The sequence below is a fragment of the Oncorhynchus gorbuscha genome, linkage group LG11, assembly GCF_021184085.1.
Source record: "Oncorhynchus gorbuscha isolate QuinsamMale2020 ecotype Even-year linkage group LG11, OgorEven_v1.0, whole genome shotgun sequence".
NCBI lineage: Eukaryota > Metazoa > Chordata > Actinopteri > Salmoniformes > Salmonidae > Oncorhynchus > Oncorhynchus gorbuscha.
Genome location: NC_060183.1, coordinates 30,592,122 through 30,613,603, shown reverse-complemented (window position 1 = coordinate 30,613,603; position 21,482 = coordinate 30,592,122). Strand labels below are relative to the sequence as shown.

General features: G+C 44.3%; 2 protein-coding genes across 4 annotated transcripts; both read left to right on the top strand.

Moving 5' to 3' along the window:
• The first annotated feature begins 89 nt into the window (after positions 1-89).
• On the top strand, positions 90-4,859 carry LOC124048495 (zinc finger protein 2-like). 2 transcript variants are annotated; one of them, XM_046369337.1, is made up of 2 exons: positions 90-627; positions 978-4,859. In XM_046369337.1, the coding sequence occupies exons 1-2, from the start codon at positions 438-440 to the stop codon at positions 1,895-1,897; spliced, it is 1,110 nt and encodes a 369-aa protein (XP_046225293.1). In that variant the 5' UTR covers positions 90-437; the 3' UTR covers positions 1,898-4,859. The 2 variants fall into 2 exon arrangements, with proteins under 2 accessions (XP_046225293.1, XP_046225292.1); XM_046369336.1 differs by having other exon boundaries at positions 951-4,859.
• Positions 4,860-17,007: 12,148 nt separating this feature from the next.
• LOC124048496 (zinc finger and SCAN domain-containing protein 21-like) lies at positions 17,008-21,231 on the top strand. 2 transcript variants are annotated; one of them, XM_046369338.1, is made up of 3 exons: positions 17,008-17,658; positions 19,539-19,729; positions 19,848-21,231. In XM_046369338.1, the coding sequence occupies exons 2-3, from the start codon at positions 19,540-19,542 to the stop codon at positions 20,789-20,791; spliced, it is 1,134 nt and encodes a 377-aa protein (XP_046225294.1). In that variant the 5' UTR covers positions 17,008-17,658; position 19,539; the 3' UTR covers positions 20,792-21,231. The 2 variants fall into 2 exon arrangements, with proteins under 2 accessions (XP_046225294.1, XP_046225295.1); XM_046369339.1 differs by lacking the exon at positions 17,008-17,658 and having other exon boundaries at positions 18,649-19,729.
• The last annotated feature ends 251 nt before the right edge of the window (positions 21,232-21,482 follow it).

The following is a 21,482-nucleotide window of genomic DNA, read 5'->3' as shown; positions in this document are numbered from 1 at the left end:
ATAATGATAATGAAAATCACTGTCAAAGTGAAACACGAACTTGAGGGCGCGTCCGTTCTGGCAACCGCCCCTTTACGTGACTTGCGGAAGTGACGAGCCCTGTGCTACAACAAAACAGTTCAGCCGTTGTCCACAAATGGATACAGGTGAGACATTTTATGTTGAACTTGCATGTTAATCGCTCAGACGACGACGACGACGAAGAAGAAAACATCGGAGCCAAAACAGGCATTGATGTAGTCGGAAGCTAACGTTAGCATGTCAGAGCCTCTACGTGTTAAGATCTGTAACCTTAGCAGCTAGTTAGCTTACAACATCTACCATTGGACGGTCATCGATGGCTTCAAAGTAAGCCCTGCCCTGCCTTTTTACATGAAACTTGGACGTTCTCACAGTCATTCACTGCACTTTGTAGTCCTGTAACCTATTTGTAAATCATGTCGAAAATTGAGCGTCTGAACGCCCGTGTGGCGAAACTGCTGACGGTGGCGGTGAATGAGGTTCTGGAGGTGGTGAAAGAGACTGTGTCTGAGTACCAGGAGAAAACAGCCAGAACTCAGAGAGAGAACTTGAGTCTGAGGAGGAGACTACAGGAACTTCAGGAAAAGATGAAGAGAGAAAACACAGGTGAGATTCAATGCTTGTTGCTGAAGTAATAGACCTAGTTGACTGTAAAAATGAGGAGGGCCTGACTCTGTTTCTGCTCCTAGTCTATTACGTTGGGTTGCTCAGATGAGACTGCTATCAAGTTGTTGGGGGTAGTTTTCCTCAAAAGCACATGTAGCAGAAACTAGGTAAATTCTGATGTTTAGATAGTCCTTTAGTTATACATCTGTGAGGACAGATGAGAAACGCTGTTGTGATATGCCTGATCAAATTAATACAATCAACAATTGTTACCCTCTGTGGTGTTTGGTGTGGTTTTCTGATACCATCTTTGTCATTGGCAGCTCAACAGTCTGCCCCTGCTCCCACAGCCATTTCAGGTAAAACCGAGCAGGAGGAGGGAAGCGAGGGCAGCCCCTGGCCGCAGGACCCAGAGTCTACACAGTACGAGGACAAACCATTGCTCACCCAGAAACCGTGGAGGAGACTGGAGTACAACAACTCACTGGAGCTAGACCACTTGGAGGACTCCGAGACTGAGTGTAATGTCACACTAACGTTAGCCGAGCGTAGCGGAGAGCCTCCCGAGAGGTTGTCACAGGTGACAGAGGCAGCCCTGACTGTATATATGCCTCATTCTCTGTGTGACGCCGACCTAGACTCCATGCACACTGGACATATGTCCTCCAACATGTTACCCCTAAGCAACCCCAGCTCTCCTCCTCACCCAGGTCTGTTCTCGGGTGAAATCAAAACCGAACCTGAGCACTTGGAATATTCCTCTGCCCCCCAAGAGACACCAGACCAGAACCCATTTTTTGAGTGCGAAGACTCGAATAGTAGTGCAACACATAATCACAGTGCCCCGGAACCAATGCAGAACAACCCGGAAATGCACGGTGTAGTGCACTACATCAATGCAGAAGGTCTAAACACCTTTGTGGACACGTTTCCCTTCACATGTCACCCAGAGTTGGTCCAGGACGCCAGGCGACAAAATAGGCCTCTGCTTAGGCGTGAAGAGAGCCACAGCTGCATCCTGTGCGGGAAGACGTTCAGCCGGATCGGGAATCTTCGAATCCACCAGCGCTGTCACACAGGGGAGAAACCCTACTGCTGCCTGCACTGTGGGAGACGCTTCAGTCACGCTGGGAACCTGCAGAAACACAAGAGGGTTCACACTGGGGAAAGACCGTATGGCTGCCAACAGTGCGGCAAGACTTTCAGTCAGTCCAGTCACCTTAAGAAGCATCAGAGAATTCACGTTGTCAGGCATCTTAGTGTTGAATAAAGTTTCAGACTTTCAGATTTAATCGTCCTTGAATCAAAAGTGAAGTGCATTTGTTGAACTTTGGCCTGTTTGTATGGATGTTGGGGTGATTTTTGTGCTGCACCCCCGACGCATAGTGTGCCACTTACTACATGGTCACAAGGTATAACGTAGACCACACTTTTTGAGAGTGAAATTGGAGCTAGTTTGTGTAACAGCGTTGTCTGTCCCTCTCCATGCTCGAACCAGGGACCCTCTGAACACAACAACTGTCTCCAAAGTATCATTAACTATTGCTCCACAAAAGCTGCAGACCTTGCAAAGCATGGGAAACAACTACTTCAAGGTCTTGGAGCAGGTGATCTCACCGATTTGAACGCTACTGGTGCACGCCGCTAACTAGCTAGCCAAATTTTTACATTGGCTGCACTCAACCTACATTGACCTCCTCTGGACAAAGCCCAACTGAGTGATCCCGGTCAAAAGCATTCATGTAACAGTGTTGCTTCCGTCCCTCTCCTTTCTTGAACCAGGGACCCTATGAACACACCAACAAACTCACCAACAAAGCATTGTTACCGGTCACTCCATAAAAGCTCCGGTTTTTGCAGAGCAAGGGAAACCTCTACTTCAAAGTCTCAGAGCGGGTGACGTCTACTAGCGCACACTGCTAACTAGCTAGCCATTTCACATCGGTTACACTGGGATCAAACCAGCAACTGGCCTGTAGAGCCAACAACGTGACTGTGACTGCACTAACTGCATTCCCTATAGTCAACTCATGGAAGTGTTTGTAAGATCATTACAATGTGAGTTATCTTAATTGACATAATCAAGCATGGATCAATACACACTATATGGACTGACAGTGTGTATGCAGCATGTGTTTCATAGATAAGCTGTTCAAATAAATGTATAATTGGTTGATGTGTGACAGCATTTGATACTTACAGGCTCATTGGATAATTCACCCAAATGACAAAATCACATATTGGTTTCCTTACCCTGTAAGCATAATGTCCTGTGGTTTGTTTAATTGATTCTCCCCTTAAAATGACCCTAATTCATCGGAGTGGATCAGCTTGAGCAAAGTGAGGTGTAGAATCACTGATCTACATAGTAGATAATAGTATTCCCTGCCAAATAATAGGCTTTGTACAATTACGTTTTGTAGAGCTTTGCCTCCACTGGCTTAGGCGATCCCACAGCTGAACACTCTCACACAACCAGACATTGATTGATTGGACACAGCGTATGTCACCTAGAAAAGGACGTTTTAGTAGAAACTTTGTGCACTTGCTCAGCTGGCTCAAAGTATTATTATTAATAGTGGAAGAAGTTCACATATTGAGATATCTTCCAAGAAAAGATGGGGGTGGCAGGTAGCCTAGAGTGTTGGACTAGTAACCAAAAGGTTGCAAGATCGAATCCCCGAGTTGACAAGGTAAAATCCTGTTGTTCTGCCTCTGAACAAGGCAGTTAACCCACTCGGCTGTCATTGAAAATAAGAATTTGTTCTTAACTTACTTGCCTAGTTAAATAAAGGTTAATAATCATTTAAAAAAAACAATACCTTCAAATGCTAAGTTTAAAAATAGTTATCATTGAAGCAGCTGAAGTAAGAATGCATTGAAACCCATCTAAGAATGCATTGAAACTCATCTTAATTCATGCAAACCCTTCACATGTGGGAATTGGTCTACATGGATAGGGCTAAATGTTATAGAATAAATACGAAAAGCAGATGCATAACCATGATTTTGGAGTTAATGGGGATATTATTAGACCAAAGGTGAGTACACAACAGTTCACCAGGCACAAGTCTTAATCCAAACATTACATTGATTTTAAATGTGTATTTTATATTTACTGTACTTTTCGCCGCATTTGTTGATAATGAAATCAGAAACTACTCCGGATACATTTAGTAACAAGACTTTTGCTGGAAAATTGTGGAAGACAAAAATGACAAGGGTGAAAGGACTAACTGGTCTCCAAGTGACCACACGCCTCTCAAGTGTCTACAGTTCCTAATCCATTTCAATGCACTTTTATGACTCAAAGAAGTCTTCAACTAGGTACATTTCTTTTACCTATATGATCTGACAGTGTTAGGCTTTCACAAGGAAATTCAGAGAAACAGATTGTAATTTTGGTTCACATAGAAAGGAGACACGAGTACATTCAGGTGCGTGTGCCACAACAAATTTTCTTCCCCATAAACAAACAGGTTCATTGTGTTCAGAACAACCCAGTGTATGATGACATAACAGACAACAACAAAATTGCAGAAGTTGCCCAATTATCGGGAGGGATGGGGGCAACTTCTTGTTGCGTGCAGTGCTCAAATTCAGAATGTCTTGTCAGTCAAAATACACAATGCTGTGAATTGCCATGTATAGCATGTTGCTGTACACTACGTTCCAATTTTGGTGCTTATTAGTGTCCAAATATGCCATTTTCAACCCATATATACGGGTATGAGTGTGAAGGGCTTACATGCTCACGGATTAGAAGGTATCAAAAAGCTGAATGTAAATATTGTTAGCATAGCTTTCACCTGGTTAGTCTGTCATGGAAAGAGCAGGTGTTCTTAATGTTTTGTGTGCTCAGTGTATATGAACGCTCTCTGCCTAAATTGAAATGTTTATTTATACAATGACAAAAATAGTACAATAAATGTAAGTACCTGACGATAGACACAAGGAAGCACAATAGATGTACAGGACAACAGTATGTTGATGGCTGTAGGTTTGTGATTGTCTGTTTTAACATGGGAATAACTGGGAGCTAATGTGACCATTACAATTAGAGCATGCTAGCTAACTCGCTCTTACAGCAATAACATACAAAACACATCCCAGGATGCATCAAATATCTAACAGGTACTGTTCAAAAGCTTGTGGTCACTTAGAAATGTCCTTGTTTTTGAAGGAAAAGCACAGTATTTGTCCATTTTAAAATGACATCAAATTGATCAGAAATGCAGTGTAGACATTGTTAATGTTGTAAATGACTATTGTGCTGGAACCTGCAGATAATTTAAAAAAAAAAGTTTTTTAATGGAATATCTACATAGGCGTACAGAGGCCCATTATCAGCAACCATCACTCCTGTGTTCCAGTGGCACGTTGTGTTAGCGAATCCAAGTTTGTCATTTTAAAAGGCTAATTGATCATTAGAAAACCCTTTTGCGATTATGTTAGCACAGCTGAAAACTGTTGTGTTGATTAAAGCAGCAATAAAACTGTCCTTCTTTAGACTAGTTGAGTATCTGGAGCATCAGCATTTGTGGGTTCAATTACAGGCTTAAAATGGCCAGAAACAAAGAACTTTCTTCTGAAACTCGTCAGTCTATTCTTGTTCTGAGAAATGAAGGCTATTCCATGTGAGAAATTGCTAAGAAACGGAAGATCTCTTACAGCACTGTGTACTACTCCCTTCACAGAACAGCGCAAACTGTCTCAAACCAGAATAGAAGAAGAGTGGAAAGGCCCGTTGTACAACTGAGCAAGAGGACAAGTACATTAGTGTCTAGTTTGAGAAACAGGCGCCTCAAGTCCTCAACTGGCAGCTTTATTAAACAGTAGCTGCAAAATACCAGTCTCAATGTCAATAGTGGAGGCGACTCCGGGATGCTGGCCTTCTAGGAAGAGTTGCAAAGAAAAAGCCATGTCGCAGATTGGCCAATAAAAGGAAAAGATTAAGATGGGCAAAAGAACACAGACAGTGGACAGAGGAAGATTGGAAAAAAGTGTTATGGACAGACAAATATAAGTTTGAGGTGTTCGGATCATAAAGAACATTTGTGAGACGCAGAAAAAAATTAAAGATGCTGGAGGAATGCTTGATACCATCTGTCAAGCATGGTGGAGGCAATGTGATGGTCTGCTGGTGCTTTGGTGGTGGTAAAGTGGTAGATTTGTACAGGGTAAGAGGGATCTTGAGGAAGGAAGGCTATCACTCCATTTTGCAACGTCATGCCATACCCTGTGGACAGCGCTTATTCTTATTCTGTTATTCTGTCTAATGGAGTGGCCAGCACAGTCACCGGATCTCAACCCTATTGAGTTGTTGTGGGAGCAGCTTGACCGTATAGTTCGTAAGTGCCCATCAAGCCAATTCAATTTGTGGGAGGTGCTTCAGGAAGCATGGGGTGAAATCTCTTCAGATTACCTTAACAAATTGGCAACTAAGAATGCCAAAGGTCTGCAAGGCTGTAATTGCTGTAAATGGAGTATTCTTTGACAAAAGCAAAGTTTGAAGGACACAATTATTATTTCAATTCAAAATCATTATTGATAACCTTGTCAACGTCTTGACTATATTTCCTATTCATTTTGCAACTCATTTCATCTATGTTTTCATGGTAAGAAAAGGACATTTCTAAGTGACCCCAAACTTTTCAACAGTAGTGTATATCAGGACATGTACATAGTGAACTCGCACACATTGTAAATATGAAAAATAGAATACAGTATTTCAGAACATGACCTACCGCTTGAACGTCAATATCAGACTGGGGAGAATTTAAGTTTGCGATCTCCCCCCTATCTGCAAGCATGACCAATGTCATAATATTAATATGTAAATTCAACCAACCAATGGGAATACATAAACATCTAATACATATTTCTGCAGTGTCAAGTGGAAACATAACCAACCCTGTTACTCTAATTTCCTGTACTTGGACAGAATGTTTTACTACATTACACAACCTCACGTTTTGACCACATTGAATGAGGATTATTTGCACATCCTTTTTACCTCATTAGTGATACACATTCATAGTCAACACAATGCTACAAAATCGATTGCTCAAAACAGAGCAATATCATTGGTTTTGCACTGTTGATTTTATGGTATGGACTGGTGGTTTTCTACTTTAAATTTTCTAACTCAAATGGCGTGGAAAATTTGAAAGCTCCCTGTATAAAAGACGCTGGCCTCGTACCAATTCATGGATTTGAGAGTTAAACTATCACTCAAATAACAACCAATCCTTGTCACTGTTGATATCCTATGGCGGGTCGTGATTTGTTGAAATTAAATAACAAAGCAATTGATTTGTTTCCTTCCCTGTTTTGGCAGCCTTCCAAAACTTCCATCCGACATTCTAGAACACGTGTCAAGCTCATTCCACCTATGGCCGAGAGTCTGTGGGTTAGTAAAGAATGAATTAGTAAGGAACTCCTCTCACCTGGTTGTCTTGGTCTTAATTGAAAGGAAAAAAACAAAACCGCAGACACTCGGCCCTCATTGGAATTACTTTAAAACCCCTGTTCTAGAATTTAGATTACTGTCTTTTAGCAAATTCTCTTCTAACCATGTAAATTATTCTCAGATTCATTGTGGCCTTTGAATAGTGTTTGTTTAAACATTGCATACACCTCAAACGTTTGCCCCCGCTCTACTCAAATTGATATCGATATGAGTGATTAACAAAATAGTGTTTGTTGCGTTTACCTTTCCACGTTGGCGACCCACTTGAAACAAAATGCAACAATCCAAACTGTAGCTGGCTGTCTTCTACAAGTCATCCTCTAACCAGTGATATACAAATTATTCCCAGATTCTGTGTTTTTATTTTAGTAAGGTTCATTTTAACCGGATGTAAGGTGGTGGCAGCATCATGTTGTGGGGGTGCTTTGCTGCAGGAGGGACTGGTGCACTTCACAAAATAGATGGCATCATGAGGGCGGAAAATTACGTGGATATATTGAAGCAACATCTCAAGACATTAGTCAGGAAGTTAAAGCTTGGTCGCAAATGGGTCTTCCAAATGGACAATGACCCCAGGCATACTTCCAAAGTTGTGACAAAATGGCTTAAGGACAACAAAGTCAAGGTGTTGGAGTGGCCATCACAAAGCCCTGACTTCAATCCTATAGAAAATTTGTGGGCAGAACTGAAAAAGTGTGTGCGAGCAAGGAGGCCTACAAACCTGACTCCATTACACCAGCTCTGTCAGGAACAATGGGACAAAATTCACCCAACTAATTGTGGGAAGCTTGTGGAAGGCTACCTGAAATGTTTGACCCAAATTAAACAATTTAAAGGCAATGCCACCAAATAATAATTGAGTGTATGTAAACTTCTGATCCACTAGGAAAGTGATTAAATAAATAAAAGCTGAAATAAATCATTCTCTCTACTATTAATCTGACATTTCACATTCTTAAAATAAAGTGGTGATCCTAACTGACCTAAACAGAGAGTTTTTACTAGGATTAAATGTCAGGAATTGTGAAAAACTGAGTTTAAATGTATTTGGCTAAGGTGTATGTAAACGTCTGACTTCAACGGTATGTACAGTTTATCCTCAACCATTGCAACTCTGTCACTCCGGCCCCCTGTGTTCTCGCATGACAGGATAGAGTACATTGCGTCTCTGGTTTATGTCATGGGGAAAGTGGTCATTCATCCCATAGTTGGTTCCTTTTAATTCTCTGCCCCTGGTTTTGACCATTCCCTTCTGTTGGAAATGTTTAAAGAGCGCAATAATTGCGTGAGGTATGGCTCTGAAGGGTTTCCCCATTCTATGCACCCTGGAGAATGTGATTTTCTCCACGACATTGGAGGGCAGTTTCAGCTTTTCAGTCATAAATTCCTTCACATTATCATCTGGTTAGATTTAGTCTATCTCAGGAATCCATGAAACATTCCTTGAGATTGTACATCAAGCAGTGACTCCTTCAGTGTTCTATTCTCCCGATGAATTGTCTCAACTGCATTCTAAATGTTTTGTACAGCCCCTTTCAAAGATTTGTTCTCCTTCTTCAGTTTGTCTTTTTTCCTTTTAGCTGAACTCCAAACTAGGTGTCAGTTCTGAGATGCTCTGTTGGATTGTCTCTAGCATCTCCAGTTTCGTCAGCTTTTTGATAGCCTCCAGCAGTCCCTGACATGTCCATAGCCTCCGTGCTGAAAGACTCCTTCGCCAGTGGTTTTGGATGAAGAAGGCCCTGGTTGTTACTTTTTGCGCGGTGGGCATATGACGGAGCAAGCGCAGTTGCTGCCTTTGACATGTTTCATGTCCAGCGGTGCATGGTAGTGGTGGTTTAAAAAGCATTCTAGCTCCTGCATTAACTCTGGCGCATTGTTTTTGCTTAAAATGTTCATTACTACACAGTGTATCCTTGTGAATGGAAATATACTGTATGCTCATACATACATCTATATTACCTAGATTGAGAAAACAAGTGTGTTCCAGGATTCATCCAATGGCATTGTGGTGTATACCACCTCAGTCACCAGCTTCCTCAAGTCCCCAAAGTGACCGAACGTATAGATCCAAACCAGAAGTCATGGATTACAGGCAACATCCACACCGAGCTAAAAGCTAGAGCCGTCGCTTTCAAGGAGAGGGACACTAACCCGGACACTTATAATAAATTCTGCTATGCCCTCAGAAGAATCATCAAACAGGCAAGCGTGAATACAAGACTAAGGTTGAATCCTACTACACCGGCTATGACACTCGTCGGATGTGGCAGGGCTTGCAAACTATTACGGACTACAAAGGGAAACCCAGCCGTGAGCTGCCCAGTGACGCAAACATACCAGATGGGCTAAATGCCTTTTAATGCTCGCTTCGAGGCAAGCAACCCTGAAGCATACATGAGAGCACCAGCGGTTCCAGATTACTGTGTGATCACGTTCTCCGTAGCCGATGTGAGCAAGACCTTTAAACAGGTTAAAATTCACAAGACCGCTGAGCCAGGCGGATTACCATGTACTCGAAGCATGCGTGGACCAACTGGCAAGTGTCTTCACTGACATTTTCAACCTTTATCTGACCGAGTCTGTAATTCTTACATGTTTCAAGCAGACCACCATAGTCCTTGTGCTCAAGAATGTGAAGGTAACATGCCTAAATGACTACCGCCCGTAGCAGTCACGTCAGTAGCCATGAAGTGCTTTGAAAGGCTGGTCATGGCTCACATCAACAACATTCCGGAAACCCTAGACCCACTCCAATTCGCATACCGCCTGAACAGATCCACAGATGACAGAATCTCAATTGCACTCCACACTGCCCTTTCCCACCTGGAGAAAAGGAACACCTATATGGTTGGGCTCCCGAGTGGCGTAGCAGTCTAATGCACTGCATCTCAGTGCTAGAGGTGTCACTACAGACACCCTGGTTCGAATCCAGGCTGTAACACAACCGGCTGTGATTGGGACTCCCAAAGGGCAGCGCACAATTGGCCCAGTGTTGTCCGGGTTTTCCCGCTATAGGCTGCAATTGTAAATAAGAATTTGTTCTTATCTGACTTGCCTAGCGAAATAAAGGTTTAAAAAAAGTTACTTGACTGTAGTCAGAGTTCAACACCATAGTGCACACAAAGCTCATCACTAAGCTAAGGATCCTGGGGCGAAACACAACCCTCTGCAACTGGATCCTGGACTTCCTGATTGGCTGCCCCCCAACAACACTTATGCCATGCTGATCCTCAAAACGCGGGCCCCTCAGGGGTGAGTGCTTATTCCCCCCATGTACTCCCTTTTCACCCACGACTGTATGGTCAAGCACGACTCCAACACCATCATTAAGTTTGCTGACGACACAAGTGTCACAGACAATGATGAGACAGCCAATAAGGAGGAGGTCAGAGACCTGGCAGTGTGGTGCCAGGACAATAACGTCTCCCTCAACATGAGCAAGACAAAGGAGCTGATCTTGGACTATAGGAAAATGAGGGACAAACACACCCCCATTCAAATCGACGGGGCTGCAGTGGAGCGGGTTGAGAGCTTCAAGTTCATTAGTGTCCACATCACCAACAAACTATCATGGTTCAAACACAGCAAGGCAGTTGCAAAGAAGGCACGACAAAGCCTATTCCCCCTCAGGAGACTGAAAAGATTTGTCACGGGTCCCTAGATCCTCAAAAAGTTCTACAGTTACACCGTCAGAGCACTGATTGCATCACCACCTGGTATCGTAACTGTTCGGCATCTGACCGTAAAGTGCTACAGAGGGTAGTGCGTACGGCCCAGTACATCACTGGGGGCAATCTTCCTGCCATCCAGGACCTCTATATTATTATTATTATTATTATTATATTATATGTAGAAACTATTACACTCAACTGAACGACTTGATTAGTGTAGTGTTAGCTAGCTACATAGTTGTCTTTGTTGTCTTCGTATCCAAGATAATTGTGTAGTTTAGAGCGTGTAGTCTTAGAGTGATTATCTTAATTTACCGAGGTTAGCTAGCCAGCTATTTGTCGTCCTTAACGTAGGAGACACTGCTAGCTAGCCAACAGCTAGCCAACGTCTACTGAATAGAACTTCCGCACTCAACAACCCGGCCGCATTCCGCTTCGCTCCACAGGTAGTATCACATTTTTCATTTCATTTCATTACAGCACAACGGTTTGATTTGTTTGATCGTAGCTAGCTACATAGCTAGCTACATAGCCGTCTGTGTATCAAAGATAATTGTGTAGTCTAGACTGATTTTCTAGGTTAGCTAGCCAGCTATTGTCGTTCTTTTAACGCAACGTAACGTAATCAACACTGCTAGCTAGCCAGCTAGCCCCCGAATAGCAGCACTGTAGAAACTATTACACTCAACGGAACGACTTGATTAGTGTAGTGTCAACAACGCAGCCACTGCCAGCTAGCCTACAAAGTCAACAACGCAGCCACTGCCAGCTAGCCTACTTCAGCAGTACTGTATCATTTTAATAATTTTAGTCAATAAGATTCTTGCTATGTAAGCTTAACTTTCTGAACATTCGAGACGTGTAGTCCACTTGTCATTCCAATCTCCTTGCATTAGCGTAGCCTCTTCTGTAGCCTGTCAACTATGTGTTTGTCTATCCCTGTTCTCTCCTCTCTGCACAGACCATACAAACGCTCCACACCGCGTGGCCGCTGCCACCCTAATCTGGTGGTCCCAGCGCGCACGACCCACGTGGAGTTCCAGGTCTCCGGTAGCCTCTGGAACTGCCGATCTGCAGCCAACAAGGCAGAGTTCATCTCAGCCTATGCCTCCCTCCAGTCCCTCGACTTCTTGGCACTGACAGAAACATGGATCACCACAGATAACACTGCTACTCCTACTGCTCTCTCTTCGTCCGCCCACGTGTTCTCGCACACCCCGAGAGCTTCTGGTCAGCGGGGTGGTGGCATCGGGATCCTTATCTCTCCCAAGTGGTCATTTCTCTTTCTCCCCTTACCCATCTGTCTATCGCCTCCTTTGAATTTCATGCTGTCACAGTTACCAGCCCTTTCAAGCTTAACATCCTTATCATTTATCGCCCTCCAGGTCCCCTCGGAGAGTTCATCAATGAGCTTGATGCCTTGATAAGCTTCTTTCCTGAGGACGGCTCACCTCTCACAGTTCTGGGCGACTTTAACCTCCCCACGTCTACCTTTGACTCATTCCTCTCTGCCTCCTTCTTTCCACTCCTCTCCTCTTTTGACCTCACCCTCTCACCTTCCCCCTACTCACAAGGCAGGCAATACGCTCGACCTCATCTTTACTAGATGCTGTTCTTCCACTAACCTCATTGCAACTCCCCTCCAAGTCTCCGACCACTACCTTGTATCCTTTTCCCTCTCGCTCTCATCCAACACTTCCCACACTGCCCCTACTCGGATGGTATCGCGCCGTCCCAACCTTCGCTCTCTCTCCCCCGCTACTCTCTCCTCTTCCATCCTATCATCTCTTCCCTCTGCTCAAACCTTCTCCAACCTATCTCCTGATTCTGCCTCCTCAACCCTCCTCTCCTCCCTTTCTGCATCCTTTGACTCTCTATGTCCCCTATCTTCCAGGCCGGCTCGGTCCTCCCCTCCCGCTCCGTGGCTTGACGACTCATTGCGAGCTCACAGAACAGGGCTCCGGGCAGCCGAGCGGAAATGGAGGAAAACTCGCCTCCCTGCGGACCTGGCATCCTTTCACTCCCTCCTCTCTACATTTTCCTCCTCTGTCTCTGCTGCTAAAGCCACTTTCTACCACTCTAAATTCCAAGCATCTGCCTCTAACCCTAGGAAGCTCTTTGCCAACTTCTCCTCCCTCCTGAATCCTCCTCCCCCTCCCCCCACCTCCTCCCTCTCTGCAGATGACTTCGTCAACCATTTTGAAAAGAAGGTCGACGACATCCGATCCTCGTTTGCTAAGTCTAACGACACCGCTGGTTCTGCTCACACTGCCCTACCCTGTGCTCTGACCTCTTTCTCCCCTCTCTCTCCAGATGAAATCTCGCGTCTTGTGACGGCCGGCCGCCCAACAACCTGCCCGCTCGACCCTATCCCCTCCTCTCTTCTCCAGACCATTTCCGGAGACCTTCTCCCTTACCTCACCTCGCTCATCAACTTATCCCTGACCGCTGGCTACGTCCCTTCCGTCTTCAAGAGAGCGAGAGTTGCACCCCTTCTGAAAAAACCTACACTCGATCCCTCCGATGTCAACAACTACAGACCAGTATCCCTTCTTTCTTTTCTCTCCAAAACTCTTGAACGTGCCGTCCTTGGTCAGCTCTCCCGCTATCTCTCTCAGAATGACCTTCTTGATCCAAATCAGTCAGGTTTCAAGACTAGTCATTCAACTGAGACTGCTCTTCTCTGTATCACGGAGGCGCTCCGCACCGCTAAAGCTAACTCTCTCTCCTCTGCTCTCATCCTTCTAGACCTATCGGCTGCCTTCGATACTGTGAACCATCAGATCCTCCTCTCCACCCTCTCCGAGTTGGGCATCTCCGGCGCGGCCCACGCAGATTGCGTCCTACCTGACAGGTCGCTCCTACCAGGTGGCGTGGCGAGAATCTGTCTCCTCACCACGCGGTCTCACCACTGGTGTCCCCCAGGGCTCTGTTCTAGGCCCTCTCCTATTCTCGCTATACACCAAGTCACTTGGCTCTGTCATAACCTCACATGGTCTCTCCTATCATTGCTATGCAGACGACACACAATTAATCTTCTCCTTTCCCACTTCTGATGACCAGGTGGCGAATCGCATCTCTGCATGTCTGGCAGACATATCAGTGTGGATGACGGATCACCACCTCAAGCTGAACTTCGGCAAGACGGAGCTGCTCTTCCTCCCGGGGAAGGACTGCCCGTTCCATGATCTCGCCATCACGGTTGACAACTCCATTGTGTCCTCCTCCCAGAGCGCTAAGAACCTTGGCGTGATCCTGGACAACACCCTGTCGTTCTCAACTAACATCAAGGCGGTGGCCCGTTCCTGTAGGTTCATGCTCTACAACATCCGCAGAGTACGACCCTGCCTCACACAGGAAGCGGCGCAGGTCCTAATCCAGGCACTTGTCATCTCCCGTCTGGATTACTGCAACTCGCTGTTGGCTGGGCTCCCTGCCTGTGCCATTAAACCCCTACAACTCATCCAGAACGCCGCAGCCCGTCTAGTGTTCAACCTTCCCAAGTTCTCTCACGTCACCCCGCTCCTCCGCTCTCTCCACTGGCTTCCAGTTGAAGCTCGCATCCGCTACAAGATCATGGTGCTTGCCTACGGAGCTGTGAGGGGAACGGCACCTCAGTACCTCCAGGCTCTGATCAGGCCCTACACCCAAATAAGGGCACTGCGTTCATCCACCTCTGGCCTGCTCGCCTCCCTACCACTGAGGAAGTACAGTTCCCGCTCAGCCCAGTCAAAACTGTTCGCTGCTCTGGCTCCCCAATGGTGGAACAAACTCCCTCACGACGCCAGGACAGCGGAGTCAATCACCACCTTCCGGAGACACCTGAAACCCCACCTCTTTAAGGAATACCTAGGATAGGATAAAGTAATCCTTCTCACCCCCTCCCCCCTTAAAATATTTAGATGCACTATTGTAAAGTGGTTGTTCCACTGGATGTCATAAGGTGAATGCACCAATTTGTAAGTCGCTCTGGATAAGAGCGTCTGCTAAATGACTTAAATGTAATGTAAATGTATATTAGGCGGTGTCAGAGGAAGGTCCCCCAAAAAATTAATGACTCCAGTCACCCAAGTCATAGACTGTTCTCTCTGCTACCACATGGCAAGCGGTACCGGAGCACCAAGTCTAGGTCCAAAAGGCTCCATAGCAGCTTCTACCCCCAAGCCATAAGACTGCTGACCAATAGCTTCTAGCCCCTCTCCCCCCCCCCCTTTGTTTTTACACTGCTGCTGCTCGCTGTTTATTATGTATGTATAGTCACTTTACCCCTACCTACATGTACAAATGATTTCCATTACCTCGACTAGCCTGTACCCCTGCACATTGACTCGGTACTGGTAGCCCCTGTATATAGCCTCGTTATTGTTATTTTATTGTGTTACTTTATTTACTTTAGTTTATTTAGTAAGGCTGTCGTTTTTACGTGTATGTTTTGAATAACATTTTTTAATGTTAAACCCTTCTGGAAACAGTGAAGAAGTAGAGGAATATGGGTCCAGGGCTAGGGATCCTAACATGCTGATCGCACACTCCATCGCATGCATGTTGATTTTGTCCCCACACCAAAACTGATCAGGACACACAGGTTGAAACATCTAAAGAAACTCTGAATCAATTATATTAATTTGGGGACAGGTTGAAAAGCATTAAACATTTATGGGCATTTAGCTAGCTAGCTGTTGCTAGCTAATTTATCCTGGGATATAAACATTGGGTTATTTTACCTGAAATGCTCAAAGTCCTTTACTCTGACAATTAACCCACAGATAAAAGGGTAAACGTTTGTTTCTAGTAATCTTTCCTCCTTCAGGCTTCTTCTTCTTTGGAATTTATGTGGCGGTTGGCAACCAACTTTAAAAGGTGCATTACCACAACCATCTGGAGTGTGGACCTCAGTTCATCTTTCAATCACCCATGTGGGTATATGCTCCTAAAAACCAATGAGGAGATGGCACATGGGTATTTGCTCCTAAAAACCAATGAGGAGATGGGAGAGGCAGGACTTGCAGCGTGCTGAGCGTCACAAATAGAACCAAGTTCTATTTTAGTGCCTGACCATTCTGATGCTTGCTAATACGTGCGAGCAGCGTGGGTGCAATGATTGAATAACATGTATGTGTACACTTATTTTGCTATGCTCGCGCACGTGACATTTCCGGTCTGGTCGGCATGTAAGAGGTTCTAAGTTCTCTGCTGAGGCCAATAGGGAATGATCGGAATAACATGTGCTTCAGTATGGTTGGCTTCTTATCGTTCATAGCCATGGTTATCAACTGTAACACAGAAATGGAATGTAAATAACAGAAAATATATGTTGTTGTGGCAGCAGCAGAGAAGTACTTGGGTTATTGATATTTTACTGCAGAGGAGTAACAAAGTGTGTTGAACGATAATGTCTTGTCCTCCCAGAATGACGGCCTGGTGTAGGATCAGATAGGGTCAGGTAGTGGAATAGTGGTGAGGTTTTATTGGTTGTAAGGTTAGATGGTAGGGGAATTTTTCTTCCCTTCCCTTTTTGTGTCACAAAGTGTAATGAATTCACTTTCCAGAACAATAGACGAAACAGATGAATTTGGAGTCTGTGATCATCCTCACACTCCCGTACAGTAGGTGGTGGTGTATGCACCTTTCAGTTAGTTGCAATCCACCAATACAAATTTAAAGAAGAAGAAAATCTGTGACCAGGTTTTGTGACGCTTGTTATTTGGTGCGACGCAGACAGGGTGGTGTGAGTGGTGAAACAGAAGAGTCATTGTCTGTCCTTTTGAGTTTTGATGTTGAGTCTTTGCCCGACAAAGTGATGTTAGGATATATATATCCCGTACAAGCTTTTGTGCCGAATACATTATGTTGTTACAGGTGTTAAGCTCATTGGCATTGTGACAGCAGTCTGTAGGAGGGAGTGTCCTAGGTGTGAGAAGTGTGCAGAAGGGCATGAGACAAAAGAATGTGTAGCATTGGGGAAAGTAATGGTATATGTTAATTGTAGGGGTGCTCATGTGGCTGTGGATCAGAAACATCCGGTGCAAGAGGCAGGTTAAGGTTTCCAGGGTTAGAGTAGTGCAGAAGTTGTCATATGCTGAGCCAGTGAAGAAAGAAAAGGAAGATGGGTCAAGGGGAGGGATCCTGAGAGGAGTGGTGTGAGTAGTAAGAGCTGAACCAGTACAGAGGGATAGGCCCAAAAAAGTTACGTTTCAGTAAGATTGGATTTTTTTCATTTATAGCAATGGTTATCAACTGTACTGCAGGGATGGAACGTCAGTTACAGAAAAATGGTGGTGACAGCTGCAGAGGTATTTGGGTGTGCGAAACGTGATGTCAGAAGAGTTACAGGGTGTATTGAGTGGTAGTTTCCCATCCTTTCAGGCTGTTGGCCTGGGGTAGGACTAAATAGATTTAAATAGTGGAGTGGGTTTTTAGTAAGTGTAGAGAATTTGTTTATTTTATTATTTTAAAAAAATAAAAATAAACAAAGTTTAATAAGGAAGTTGTACTCCAGTCTAGTAGGTGGTGGTAATGCAACCTTTTTTGGATGACAATCGCTTTTCAACTTCATCGAAGAATATCCGTGACCTGGAAGTACTTCTTTATTCCTGCCTGCTTCACAGCGGGCGTCACACTTAGAGGCTGCTGCGTGTTTTTTTTTCTACCAAAACATGAACCTTAGTTCAATTAGTTAACCTGTATTCATACGAGGATTATTCGTTTACAATGTACATTTTATCAACATTACTTTAAAAAGTTGTAAGCCAAAGGTTGGACACGTTTTTTTTCTGGCGACTGTGGTGTACTGTGCTAACTAACGCGCTAGCTGGCTAGCCCATTCCCCATACAAACTTGTCTGTTGTTTTGGACACCTAGTCGGCGGATAAGGGTCAACAAAGAGAGGTATCTATTGTTTGACTTTTTTGTGTAAACTTGAGTGTCATACACAAAGTGTATCCTACTCACTGGCTGGGTTTTCAACACTAGAGTGTGTTGTCACGATATCAGAATTTCTTTCGATACCAGGTTTAGTAACTCGATACCATGGCACTTGATCCAGACGTATAACTCAGCTAACGTTACTGATGTTTTATCGTTGGATATCTTTTGAGTTCAATATCATTACATTTGAAATTTTATGTCAACATTTTTCAGAGACAGCCATGTATGCATCAATTAATAAATTGTACAATCATTATTAATTTGACTGTTTTTACCAATGTAACTTAATAACGGTAATCATTTATTTGAATGGTAAACCTCTATTGGTAAACATGGTAAATCAAGATGGCCTAGGCGGCCTATTCACAATACAGGTGTAAGCATATTCAATGAGTAAGTGTATACATTGAGTTATTGTGCTTGTTTTCACTATTCAAATCCAATTGTATTTGTCACATGTGCCGAATACAAGCGTAGACCTTTACTTACAAGCCCATAACCAACAATGCAGTTTTAAGAAAATACTTAAAAAAATATTTAATGTGGCTACAGATGACAATTTGTTTCCCTCCCAATTGGGACTTATTTTATTGTACTGATCAACATTTACAATCTCTTCTTTTATAAAATCCATTAATTAAGTCATTCATGACGAGGCATATAGGCCATCTGTAAGTAGCCCATCCATCTACCTCATCCCCATATTGCTATTTATTAATATTTTTGCTCCTTTGCACCCCAGTATCTCTACTTGCACATTCATCTACTGCACATCTATCACTCCAGTGTTTAATTACTAAATTGTTATTACTTTGCCACTATGGCCTATTTATTGCTTACCTCTCATATCTTACCTAATTTGCACACACTGTACATAGATACATACATTTTTTTTCTTTTATTGTGTTATTGACTACGTTTGTTTATTCCATGTGCAACTCTGTTGTTTGTCGCACTGCTTTGCTTTATCTTGGCCAGGTCGCAGTTGTAAATGAGAACTTGTTCTCACCTGGCCTACCTGGTTGAATAAATGTGGGGAAAAAATGTCCATATAGTCTGAGGGAGACGTTACAGACGGTGGGAAAGTATCTTTGGATGTGATGCAGAGACGATTAAGTGAATTAATAACGTTTTTGGTGACACAGCTTTGAAATCAGCATATTTTGCACAATGATTTGCATTATATCACAAACAAAGTGCTAGGGTTGTGAATTGTTTGATGTTAGCTTCAGCTGTAAGCTAGCAACGAAAATTAACCTACAATTACCACTGGAAGCTACCGGTATCATCTTGCATTATTAGGATTCTAGCCTGTATGGACATTGTTTCGTGAACAGTTTCAACATTTCTACATGCCGTGTTGCATTATTCAAGTGTAGTAACTTCTGTGCAGCATGAGTGAGGAGCTAGCAATGAGTAAATGGAGCAGGTAAGAGGCATGAACGGTGCGCTCACTGCAGAATGGGACATCTGCTGCGCTGATAGACTTCATCCTCTCAATCATTATACGACTTGAGACACATTTGACAGAAGTACAGAAAGTAACCAATTCTAGTACCGAACCGTTTTTCCATGTTCTAGTATCGAAGTTTCAGTATACTGTGCAACACTAACACTACAGAGGTACAACCAAAGAGGGTGACCAACCAATGAGCATTCTCATTGGTTGAGCATTCTGTTCGAATTGGGTAAGCTGCTCAATATTTCATTCAATAACAGTCAATCCCTCCTATCAATATCTAGTGGCAGGTGAATTGACACTGCACTGTTTGCTTATCATGAAAGTAATGCAATAGTTTTTGGTCCAGACCAGCAGACTCCTCTGTTTATGTTCCTTTCAGGATGTCCAAAATTGAGCGTCTGAATGCCCGTGTGGCGAAGCTGCTGACGGTGGCAGTGCATGAGGTTCTGGAGGTGGTGAAAGAGACTGTGTCAGAGTACCAGGAGAAAACAGCCAGAACTCAGAGAGAGAATGAGAGTCTGAGGAGAAGACTGCAGGAAATGCAGGACAAGTTGAAGAGGGAGAACACAGGTGAGTCAGGATAGTGTCTCAGTGGTGGTGGTGGGTCGCTGGCCAACATAATCAAATCAATAAGATGGCATTTTCTGCCGCTTGCTCAAGTTCACCCTTTCACTGTTTTGTTTTGCAGCTGCTCAACTTGCAACATTTCCTGCGACTGGTGGCCGTGGAAGAGTGGTCATCGAGAAACCGTCAGAGCAGGGTTGGAGCCCTAGTCTGAGGCAGGACAGCCCAGAGCCCACACAGGTAGATGAGAAACCAGCGCTCACTTTCGAACAGACTGTGAGACTAAGGCAGGAGGAGGAGGAGTACAATGCACTGGAGCTGGATCAAACAGCACACTATGAGACAGAGTGTAACTTTACCTTAACCTTACCCGGGCATCACGAGGAGGTGGCACGGCAATCAGATGAAGCCGTTTCAGTCCACATGCCTCAGGGTGTGAAAAATGACTCGCACTCAGACTTGAATAGCACTTCACAGGGAAACACCCAGCTTGGCATCAATCTGAATGTTATCAAGACGGAACCCGAGCCCACCGAGTGCTCAGCACCCGAACCGTTGACTATCCCGGAGACCTTTGATTGTGTCGATTTAAGCTGCAATTCCACACGCTACGACCCAACAACGAATGCTCACAAGTCTCATGTGAGCACTGGACCATATAACGAACTCGTATTCGTCCACTCAAGTCACAACAGCGTCGGGAGGAGATTTGGGTTTGGGAAAAACAGTAGGGACGGGAGGAAACACCATAGGCAACACTTCAGGAGGGATGAGCCGCACAGCTGCTTTGTGTGCGGCAAGACGTTCAGCCGGGTGGGGAACCTGCGTATCCACCAGCGCTGTCACACGGGCGAGAAACCCTACTGCTGCCTTCAGTGCGGCCGGTGTTTCAGTCAGGCCGGGGACCTCAAAAAGCACAAAAGGGTCCACACAGGGGAGAAGCCATACTATTGCGGCCAGTGCGGCAAGAGCTTCAGCCGTGGGGAGAACCTAAAGAGGCATCAGAAGATCCACATTGGAGAGACCTTACACCTGCAGCAGGCATGGAGAGATCAACAGTCAAACTAGGTGTTCAAAGCAATCTTTTGAGAAAAAACTATATAAATGCACATACAGTGCATATGAATGAATGCACATGCAGTGCGTGGTACTGAAATTAACATGAGATCTGCAGTGCTGAAAAAGTAAAGTGACTGGGTCATACTCATGGGTGGATTGGCTGTATTATTCAGGTTATCGATTTAGTCAATGGGTAACATGTATTTTGACCATAAGTGGATGGCATACCTTTGAGTGCACACCACTGGAGTGTTCATTATTCAATAGGCAAACCTCTTATCACTGGCTTTTGAATAAGAGAGTGCGGTGTAAGCAACAAAATAATGTTTTGTACACTGAAACATGTATCTCCTCTGTACACATACAGGAAAGACTTGGGTGTTGTGTGACAAATCGAGCATTACAACATTGTGTTCATGATGATTAAAGAGAGAAGTGAGCAAACTGTGGACTTGGGTCAGGACTCTCTTTCTACCTGTCAGAACAAGTAAATATAATTAATTGACCAGGCTTGCAACCTCTAATGCAGAGGAGTAGGCAACCCTGGTCCTGTAGTGCCTAAGGCATGTAATATTTTTGTTTTAACCTACCTGGAAGCCCGGAGTGATATACCAAAATGTATGGATATACTGACATGTCTTTCCACCCTAACAATGGAAGTCGTTCACAAAGCAGCACGGTGGGCTGTCTAGCTCCTGCC

Excerpts from the sequence above, each read along its gene's own strand:
- LOC124048495 (XM_046369336.1), top strand. The coding sequence starts at position 438 with ATGTCGAAAATTGAGCGTCTGAACGCCCGTGTGGCGAAACTGCTGACG. Across the intron at positions 628-950 it reads GATGAAGAGAGAAAACACAG|CTCAACAGTCTGCCCCTGCT; the intron begins GTGAGATTCAAT and ends TGTCATTGGCAG.
- LOC124048496 (XM_046369338.1), top strand. The coding sequence starts at position 19,540 with ATGTCCAAAATTGAGCGTCTGAATGCCCGTGTGGCGAAGCTGCTGACG. Across the intron at positions 19,730-19,847 it reads GTTGAAGAGGGAGAACACAG|CTGCTCAACTTGCAACATTT; the intron begins GTGAGTCAGGAT and ends TTTGTTTTGCAG.